This window comes from Brassica napus, chromosome A1, assembly GCF_020379485.1.
Source record: "Brassica napus cultivar Da-Ae chromosome A1, Da-Ae, whole genome shotgun sequence".
Lineage (NCBI taxonomy): Eukaryota > Viridiplantae > Streptophyta > Magnoliopsida > Brassicales > Brassicaceae > Brassica > Brassica napus.
The window spans coordinates 20,469,376-20,479,752 of record NC_063434.1 but is presented as its reverse complement, the minus strand read 5'-3'; the positions used below and the strand labels follow the sequence as shown (position 1 = coordinate 20,479,752).

Sequence of the window (10,377 nt, the reverse complement as noted above, 5' to 3'; positions counted from 1 at the left end):
CTTTATATTGAAATATCCAAAATTCCCAAATATCCGATACATACCCGAACGGATATCCGAACGCCTACCCCTACAATATATTTGTATCTTGCCTGAACAAAAAAAAAAGTTAAACCATTGATCACAAAAATTTTAATGTGGGACTTTTACCATTTTTAATAATTTACAGTAGTTTTTAAAAATTAAAAATATAATATATAACAAAAAATCTATTTTTTATTATATGCTTAATGTGATTGCTTAATTTATTTTAATAATATAAATTAAACAAAAAAAACAGAAGATACAAAAATTGTTATCAAATATGTATTATTCATAATCATTAATTGTCATATATATGTTAATCATATTAGGTAATTTTGTAGTTTTTACTTAAGGAAATACAAAAATATTATTTTGTACACTACTAATTAATTTGATAGTTAGTTTAATAAAAACATAGTATATATTTATATGAACCAACTTGGTTTTCCAAAAATTCTAAGAATCATCTTGGTAATGAAACGTAGCTACGAAAACATGTCGTAATGTTTCAGGATTAACATATAGGGAATATATATTAGTTTTATGTTTTTATATTTTAGAATTTGCAAAATGTCAATTGTCTTATTTTCTCAGCGGACAACAAATACACAACCTTTTATATTTGGAAAATTAATCTTAAATAATTTAGCTATCTTTAAGCCTAAAATGGTGGTGTTTATTTATTTTGAAACATACTCCCTCTGTTTTAGAAAGATATATATTTTAGATTTTTCACACTTATTAAAAATAATATATCAGATTTTAGTTACCAATGCATTTTTTCCGATATCAACTATTTCCCACAACTTTTGACCAATAAAATTTTAATAAACACAATTATGTTTTTCGAAGTTTACAATTAGCATTTATTTTATGCATTGAAAATGTAAAACATTGTATTTTTTGAATTAATTTTTTTTTCTAAAAAAATGAATCTTTTTGGAACGAAGGGAGTATACGGCAGTTTCGAAATCAAATCTTGTTTTATACTTATTTATTTTAAGATATCTATTAGAAAAAGTGATATCTTACCACTTCCATTGAGAAACAAATTTTTTGGGTCAAAATAATATGGAAAACTATGACATCAACATGCTTAGTCCATAAGCTATATTTGAGCTTTTTCCGCGTCAAGACTCTTGTCCCTTCAACACTACAATAAAAAAAGGGAAAATTGGAAAAATGAGACACTTTGAACTTTTATTTGTCACAATAGGACTTCTGATATTTTGGGCAATTCTGGACATATTTTACCCTTCTTTTATGGGAAAAATAGTAAACTGAATTTTAAAAATGTTAAAAAATATGACAATTATTAGAAACATAAGTCTGACAATATATATGTTTAAAAGTTTTTAAAAAAAAATTGGAATCATATTTTATTTTATCTTCTAGCTACAGTTAGAATACTCATTCTGGTCATCTACTTAGTCTAGAAATCGGATATTAAGTTTTATACACAGATATATCTTGGGCATACAACGTAAACTAACCTTTCTTGTATATTCTAACAAGTCTAGAATTTGTTACGTTATAATCAAGAAAGATGTCTTCAGTCTACCTACAGCTTGATAACAACATATAGCCACAACTCAACGATATACCTTGGATAGATTACGTGCCCTAACATGTTTTGCCTTTTATGTTATATGACGCCTATAGGAAGAATATGTTTCCTACCTACTCTACTGTGTTCTGCGTAGGTAGTATACATATTCTAGGTAAATCCGTAAAATATAGAAATTTCTATATTCAGTTAAAGATGTTTCCTAAATCTAAACTAAATTTACCCTAAATCTCGCAAAGAATATTTTTTCCCACGTTTTCTCTCAAAGAACTTGCAGTGACTAAGACATGCTTCAATGAGATCAAAAGAGATAAAAGCAGCTAAAACCAAAAGTATTTGAAGTTGAAAGAGTTGTCTTTTCGCCATCTACTTTCCAAGTTGATAAAGCAGCTAAAACTAAGAGTATTTGAAGTAATCAAATTCTAAGTGTATTATTTTTTGTGTGTTTTCTGTCTTGGCATCCTCTAAGTGAAAGAGTACATTAAGGTTGAACCCTCTTAATGACAATATCGAATATAATGTTATTTAGGGATTTGTTTAGGGTTTACGGTTTGTTTATAGTTTGTTTAAGGTTTAGGAATTTGTTTAGGGTTTCTTTAGGGTTTGTTAATGGTTTATTGCATACGACTATGGGTTTGGGGGTTTGTTTAGGGTGTAGTGATTCTGACCAAAAACTACAAAGAGTACTTAAATATTCTTTTGCAAAAACTAACAACATACATAAACATTCTCGAGTCTTTTACAAAAACATTCTTGATCTGTCTCCCTTGATAGAGACTGAGACGTTTGTAGCTCATACTGTGATTCTGAAGATGCATGAGAGACAGTACCACCTGGGGCTTCTTACTTTAACTCTGACTAGTCTGTGAGAGCCTCACCAATTGTGAAGACCAATAATTGCCGAGACAGCATCTAGATAAAGATGTACACAGTAATTGAGACTCAAAGTCACATTAGTGGAGGCTCTTGTTCATTCTTCTTCCTGTCTCACAATACATTAGTAAAGCTTCTCCTGTAAAACAAAAAGGAGAAGTCAAATTCATTGGAAAAATTTAAATGTCAAAATCGCATGAAAATGTGACGAAAACAAGAACGCTGAAACATTCTGAAACGCAGCCACCAAAGGGGAAACTGTGGGATTCATGATTCGAGTTGTTCATATACCACTAAACATAACTACAGTAGACAGTTTATATATCAAAGGACACAACTTCGTATCATTAAGACTGCGTAGCTTCAAAGATCAGAACATAAGACCCTAATGAATGAAGTCGCTCCTATTTCTATCTAATTTTTCAAATAACTTGGCCTGAGTAACAACAAAAATAAGCACTTTGAGATCAAAAGGCCGCAACTTTGAAACAGTAAGACTGCTTAGATTATATGCAAAGAACATTGAATATAATGCCTAACATCTTCTATGATTAATTACCTGGAAAAACAGTTTTTTCCAAAGCAACACAAGAACCAAGATTAAATTAAATACCTCAACATCTTCTATGATTCATTACCTGGCTAAACATCTTATTGATAACCAATAAAGAGAAGAAGAAACATAGAAGAAGAAACAGAGAAGAAGATAGAGAGAATAGAGACGACGAACACTTAACCGTGTGGAGAAGAAGAAGAACTCGAAATCGCCATTGAAGAGGAAGAAGGAGATCGGCGGAGAAGAAGAGATAGGTTAACCCGATGTCTTTACCTTTTTTTTTATTTTATCGTGTATTTTATATATCTTTTTTTCTTATGTTTTTACCTTTTCTAATATTAAATCAATTATTATTAATTAATATTAATTGGTTAATTTTAAGGGTATAATGGTATTAACAGAAATCTAAATCCTATTTTCCTAAATAATCTTCTGAAAATCTTATTGAGACAAACCTAAGTTAAGAATGTCCTATTTTTCCAATTTTCCCATAAAAAAATGCATTGTTTAATTTTATACTGTATGTAGTAAGTAGTACCACTATTTAATTTGGCCGCACACTCATGTCATTAATATACACCACTTCACTGGTCTCTAGACTAATCTCGTTAGTGGTTATACATCACTAACGCTGGAACGTCCTTAGGAATATACCCTATTGATAATCAATAGGTATTCTCAAAAATTGACAACTTATATTATACCGATGCAAGAACAACTGATTCACAGTCGAAAAGCTTATTGAGTTGCGTATTGAACGAATTGAATATATGATTTGGTGTTGGTATATCAAATGGTCGTTGCTTGAGTTCTAAGAAAGCAAGATATTTAATAAAACTAGAGCAGAATTCGCACGGTTGCAAATTTATCTCTACTAATATTATTTGAAAAGTTTAGATGAACTATTTGATATATTCTTTTTTTTTTGTCATCTGTATTATAATATTAAACAGCAAAACAAAAGTCCATAAAAAAGGTAAGAAACATTACAGTAAAAGTCCAACCGATGGACAACAACAACAAAAAGACCAAATACGGCCCAATCAGGCCCAAACAAAAAACTAAAAGAAGACGCCTTTCCACATACCATCACGCGAAACTGATAAACGAAAGTGGATCAACACGTAGAACAAAGAAAACACACATGTCACACAAAGCAGCCACCATCTTTACAGACGGCCACCAGAACACACCGGAAACAGGACGCCGCAGAAGAAGAGACCGTCGGACGACTTTAGTCAATTAAGAACCACACCACCATCAGACGACTTCACCGAAAAGAACATCTCCGATAACCTCCAATCGTGTGTTCCACCAAAAACAAACCGGAACAAGAACCCAATCAAAGAGATCAACGGGAACGATGATAGAAATTGAGAGAGCAGTCGCCAAAACGCCTTAGCCATTAACATCGGACCTCTAAACAACAGAGGAAACTCGATCGAAGAAATCCAACCGAAGATCGTCCTGCGAAGGCCAGCAAAACGGGAACAAAATTCGGGAAAAACCCCGGAGGTACGCCAACGATTCCACCGGAGAAGAAGGTCGTCAGAATCGAAGCCAGCGGTCATCGGAGAAGAAGATGCTCCGCCGGAGCCAGAAGCTGGATTGCTCCGCCTAAGTAAGACGCAAACAACCGGAGCCAAAAGCCGGCCAACTGTGCTAAGGGAGTCACCAGATGCCAGAACTGGATCTTCATCGCTGGCCAAAGGAAGCCGGAGAAGATCAACAGACGAAACCAAAACCTTTCTCTAAAAGATAATGAAGAGATAAGAGAGAGGTTTTTGTCTTGCTTCCTTTCCATTTGATATGTTCTATAAAGTGATATTTTACATAATTCAGTATTGATTTTTAATTTGGTTTGTGATTAGAATTCCATATTTAATAGATTTACTATGTCTTACCATGTATATTAATCAATCATTTTAAAAATGTAAACGTGCTTAAAGTTATGTCGAAACTTTTATACCTATTAAAATAATAAAAATTTAATATGTATTATATTGATTAAAATATTATGTATGTTTTATCTCCTCTCAAGTTTTTGGATGTATATACTGATATTTTGTGCTAAAATAAAATGAAATAATAAATTTTGTACCTTATTTTTTAAAAAAATACTGAAAAATATATATAAATGGATCGAATAACTATTTTATAATTGTATACAATTTTTAAAACACTTATCATCAAATGACATCTTCCGGATTGCGTGTGGATTATAAAAACTGAAAATTCTTTCTATTTTTTTTAAATACAAATATTATACAAACAATGTACACACAATAATTGTAATGTCAGTGATGCATATATTTTAGATATTTAATCAAAAAACTTTAATCTAGAATTCTTGATTGAATTTCGCAGCTATTTCATTCATGTATAAACAATCCTTCTTTTGTAGTGGATATATATCCCCTATATATTATTTGAGAAGCATTGTAACATTTTTTGTAGCCACGTGTGATAACTAGAATGAATCTTAGAATCGTTAGAGAAATAGGTTGGTCCATCTAAATATATAATAAGATTTTTATTAAACCATAATAAATACATTATTAATGTGCTTCATTATTTCCTTAAATAAGATTACGGAATTGACTAATGTGGCTAAAGTGTATATGACAATTAATAATTTTGAATAATAAATATTTGATAAAAATAAGTGTGTATTATAATTATATTTGTTTAATTTTAAGCTATTAAAATAAATTAAACAATCATAGTAACCATATAATAAAATTTTTTAAAAATTATTTATATATTATATTTTGAATTTTTAAAAACAAGTATAAATTACTAAAACTGTTAAAAGTTTTACATTCAAATTTTGTGATCTATGATTTAAAACTTTTGTTATGGCATGATACAAATAATTAAAAAAATAATATAAGTTGAAAGTCTCATTTAATAAGTATCAAAAATAAAAGATATATAAATATATGTATCATTTTAAATTAAATTATATGCCATATAAAAATACATAAATATCTTAATTTTGAAATTACTTTGAACATTTTTTTGATAAAAATTTTGAAAAAATATTGACAGCTTAATTTCTTAAAATATTATAAATTACTTAAACCATTAATCTCACAGTAAAAATTTTGTTATCACTAATTTAGACTTTTTGCTATAACATATACAAATGATAAAAAAACAAATATGAGCAAAAAACATCATCTAATAAATATTAATATTAAAATACACTATATATATGTTACTATCATTTAAATTTAATTATATATCATATCAAGTAGAAAAAATATTTTTTCGATTTATAAAATTTATTTATATGTTCGCACCAATTTAATTATATAAGTAGTAGATAATGACTTTTTAATTATTCAATATATATTTATTATTTCATAATATGTTATAAACATATAATATATAAAATAATTTATATATATAATGTTCATCCTGCGCAAGGCGCGGATCTTAACCTAGTTTATATTAAATTTGTAACTTGTAACATATTGTCATCTATCTATATAATCATCATACCGACATTTTAACATTAGAATAAATTTACAAATTCCACAAGTAACTTTCAACCGGGAGTGATCGATCATACATCAGTATTTATTACACATATCTAAACATGTAAGAGATAGTATTAATTTTATGGTCATCCTTAACTATCATGATAATGTAAATTAAAATTCCTGTGTTAACCACAGCACCAAAATTGCAATCGTTTTTCATTAATTCTAACCGTCCATTTAATCAAAGCGTAGATCTAACGGCAGATATCAAATCAGAGGCTACTTCACATAATTTCCCTCCCTATATAAATCACAACATAATCCTGAGCTTGTAAGTTGTAACACATATCCCCACAATCGTGACAGAGAGAGAAGAGAAAATGGTTTCGTGGCTGATGACTCTCAAGGCGGTGCTAATCTCGAGCGGCGTCGCTTCCGTCGGACTGTTGCTCAAGGTCTATGTTCCGACGGCTGTTGACTTCTCCGTGTCGCAAGCTCCGGTTCTGTGGAGCTCTTTGCTTTCGTGGCTGAAACCGCCGTATCTCTACGTCCTCACAAACGGAATCATCATCACTATCGTTGCTTCTTCGAAGTATTACCGGAACTCTAGCCACCATGAACAGGAAGGCGATGAATCAGCCTCTCCGCGGATGCTGGAGGTGAAGGATTTGGATCCGGATGCGCAATTCAGTTTTGTAGCCGCGAAGGAAGAGAAGATAATAGATGCAGTGGCGATGGTGGAAGATGAGTCGGAGCTTAAGAACTTGATTATGGTGGAAAATTTCGATTTGGTTGGATCTGGTGGAGATGAGGATGTCATGATGGCGTCGGCAAATTCAAATTGGAGTCATGTGCCATTAAGGATGACTGAATCTGAAAATCTCCCTCCCAAGGATTCAAGATTTGACCACCTGGAGTCGGTGAAAGCTAGTACAAGAGGTATGATCCTTATTCTTTTCAAATTTAATTTCAATTTGATGATAATGAAGTTCATTAAAAGAAAAAAGAAAACAGAGGAAGAAGATGATGACAGTTATGTTAACAAACGGTTAGGTAGATTTTAAATTATTTTTGAAAATTCAAATTTGGCGTCGGTGGTTTGAAAAGGAAGTTTCGGAGGGCCCAATAGAAAATTATACATCGTTTTTAAATAAAATACAAAATACATTGTGTTTTTCAAGGTGGAAGAAGAGGGGTGTTGAGAGTGCATAACGATACACTGGAGAATACTTGGAAGATGATAACGGAAGGTAAGTCAACGACGTTGCCCAGACAGCTATACCGGAGATCGGACACGTTTAGCCGTGGAAATTCCGGCGAGGCGAATCCGGTTTACAGGAAATCGGAGACGTTTAGGGACATGACTAACCATTACCAGTCTCAGGTGAGGAAAGAGCCGTCACTGAGTCAGGACGAGTTGAATCGGCGAGTTGAGGCATTTATTAAAAAGTTTAATGAGGATATGAAGTTGCAGAGGATGGAGTCACTGAGACAGTACAAAGAGATAACCGATCATGCGGTTTAGTCTTTTTTTCTGCTTTTTCGTTGGTTTTCGTTTAGTATTTTATTGGTTTTTTATGCACAAAAAGAAGAAGGAAACAAAACTAAAAGGGGTGCTAACCAAAAAATAGTCACTGTAAAAAAATTGTCACTGTAAAAAAATTGGGCTCTATTATGAGTTATGGTGAATATCAGTTAGGGTTAACACAGTTACCAGGTTTCTTTTTACCCTTTTCTTTGTTTGTTGTTGTTGTTGTTGTGTATATAGCTTTAGTCAGCTACACATTTGGTTTGTGTGGATAATCTTTTCTTTTGTGTACTAGGTGCGTAGCCCCCGCGTTTTCCTTTATATAAATATGTTGAAGTGTTGCCGTGTTTTTGTATGGTCTTTGATTTCCCAAGTTTTGTATTGTAATGTGTTTGTGGTTGTTTTGGTTTTGTGAATCATTTTCGTTGTTATAACAGAGAAGTATATTTGGTGTTGTTTATTTGATATTTGTTTGTCATGCTGGTGCATAATTTGCTTTCCATTATGAGTCTTCTGGATATACTTTCCTATGGAAAACTTGTGCCATCTGCACTCATAATAAATTCAAGTTTGTTAGAAGCAAGATTTTCATTAGATCTAATTCTGCAACATTACTATAGAAGTGCTCTAGAAAATGCTATCAAAAATAAGGTATTAATAATACAAAATACTGAGACAGTACAAAGAGAGAACCGATCATGCGGTTTAGTCTTTTTTTTCTGCTTTTTCGTTGGTTTTCGTTTAGTATTTTATTGGTTTTTTATGCACAAAAAGAAGAAGAAAACAAAACTAAAAGGGGGTGCTAACCAAAAAATAGTCACTGTAAAAAAATTGGGCTCTATTATGAGTTATGGTGGATATCAGTTAGACAGTTAGGGTTAACACAGTTACCAGGTTTCTTTTTAACCTTCTCTTCGTTGTTGTTGTTGTTGTTGTTGTTGTGTATATAGCTTTAGTAGCTAGCTACACGTTTGGTTTGTGTGGATAGTCTTTTCTTTTGTGTATTTTATTTTCGTATGTTTATCTGTGTAATGGACTCCCTTGGGCCTATCTTTCCGGTCCCAAGTTTATGGTTTTAATGAATTAACTATACATCCGTCCATGAACCCAAACATTTTTTAAGAAGAACCCATGCATATTCACTTCATTTCCCTTTTTTGGGAAAATTATTTTTCTTAGAGCAAAAAAATGATAACTATGTTCTTTTAGACTAATCTCATATACTTTATGTTTCATTAAGTTAATTATTTTCAAAATGACAATAATGTCCTTAAAATTGTAATTTTAAATAATGGGTTCGATCAAGCGGGATCGATCGATCCGAAATTACAAGGTCGAACGGATCGATCGATCCTGATCATTATGCAGAACAAAAAAACGCGGAGCATATACTGATCGACATGGTCCATTTCACTCGAACGACAAAGGTCGATTTCATACAGATAGACTGATCTCGAATTATAGACCGATCGATCCCGTGCCTACGTAAGTATTCCAAATCGATTTCTTGGTTTTCTTCGGTTATATCCGGTTTGATTCCCACTTGATTTGAACCGACCAAACACGCTTTCAACTCTTTAAACTCGATTTATTTGGGATGAAACCCATAAATTTCTCATCTCCTTCACGAACAAAGGGAGAGAAAATCAAAGTCTCAAGTTCATAAACTCTAACTCACTCAATTTTCACACTGATTTGGTTGAAATAATGTGAACTTTTTGTGAAAATTTTGTGAACAATTAATAAAATATAGAAGACGGCGTGAGAAGAAGGTTACCACGTTTTTTAAAGTTTTTTAAGTTTTTTTTTTAAATCGATTTTCAAAATATGAAAGTGAATATTCCCAAATATTTTGTTTCCATATTTTTAGGAACTGATTTCTTATCCGTAGAATACATCTAATCTGTAGAAATCGGTTTCTACTGGTTTTTAGAATTATAGTAATGTGTAGATTTTTATTTCTACATGTTTTAACTTTACGGTAAATCTGTAGAAGTCGATTTCTACGTGTTTTAGATTTATATTAATGTGTAGATTTTGATTTCTAAAGATTTTAGATCGGCAAATTAATCGCGGAATGTGTATTCTAAATATTTTTAGAATACTCTTATTACGTAGATGACGTATTCTAAACATTGCAGATTCAATAAAAAAAGTGGATTTCGTTTTGCTAATTCGTAGAATGTCATTTCTACTTTATTTAGAACAAAATATGAAAATTATGATTTAAACAGTTTTAGAACTGAAAAAAATACCACTAAGTTCATATATGTATTTTATCAATAGTTACTATTTTTCTAATTTTTTTTGTTTGTAAAATTCTTTATTGGATTTATTTTCA

The 10,377-nt window shown here is 31.3% G+C and overlaps 1 protein-coding gene across 1 annotated transcript; it reads left to right on the top strand.

The window, feature by feature from the left end:
* The first annotated feature begins 6,657 nt into the window (after positions 1–6,657).
* LOC106422455 lies at positions 6,658–8,385 on the top strand. The gene is made up of 2 exons (XM_013863248.3): positions 6,658–7,447; positions 7,690–8,385. The coding sequence occupies exons 1-2, from the start codon at positions 6,889–6,891 to the stop codon at positions 8,031–8,033; spliced, it is 903 nt and encodes a 300-aa protein (XP_013718702.2). The 5' UTR covers positions 6,658–6,888; the 3' UTR covers positions 8,034–8,385.
* The last annotated feature ends 1,992 nt before the right edge of the window (positions 8,386–10,377 follow it).

Bases quoted from the DNA above. Each gene is read 5' to 3' on its own strand.
- LOC106422455 (XM_013863248.3), top strand. From the start codon at position 6,889: ATGGTTTCGTGGCTGATGACTCTCAAGGCGGTGCTAATCTCGAGCGGC. The intron at 7,448-7,689 runs GTATGATCCTTA...GTGTTTTTCAAG, and splicing joins GGTGAAAGCTAGTACAAGAG to GTGGAAGAAGAGGGGTGTTG.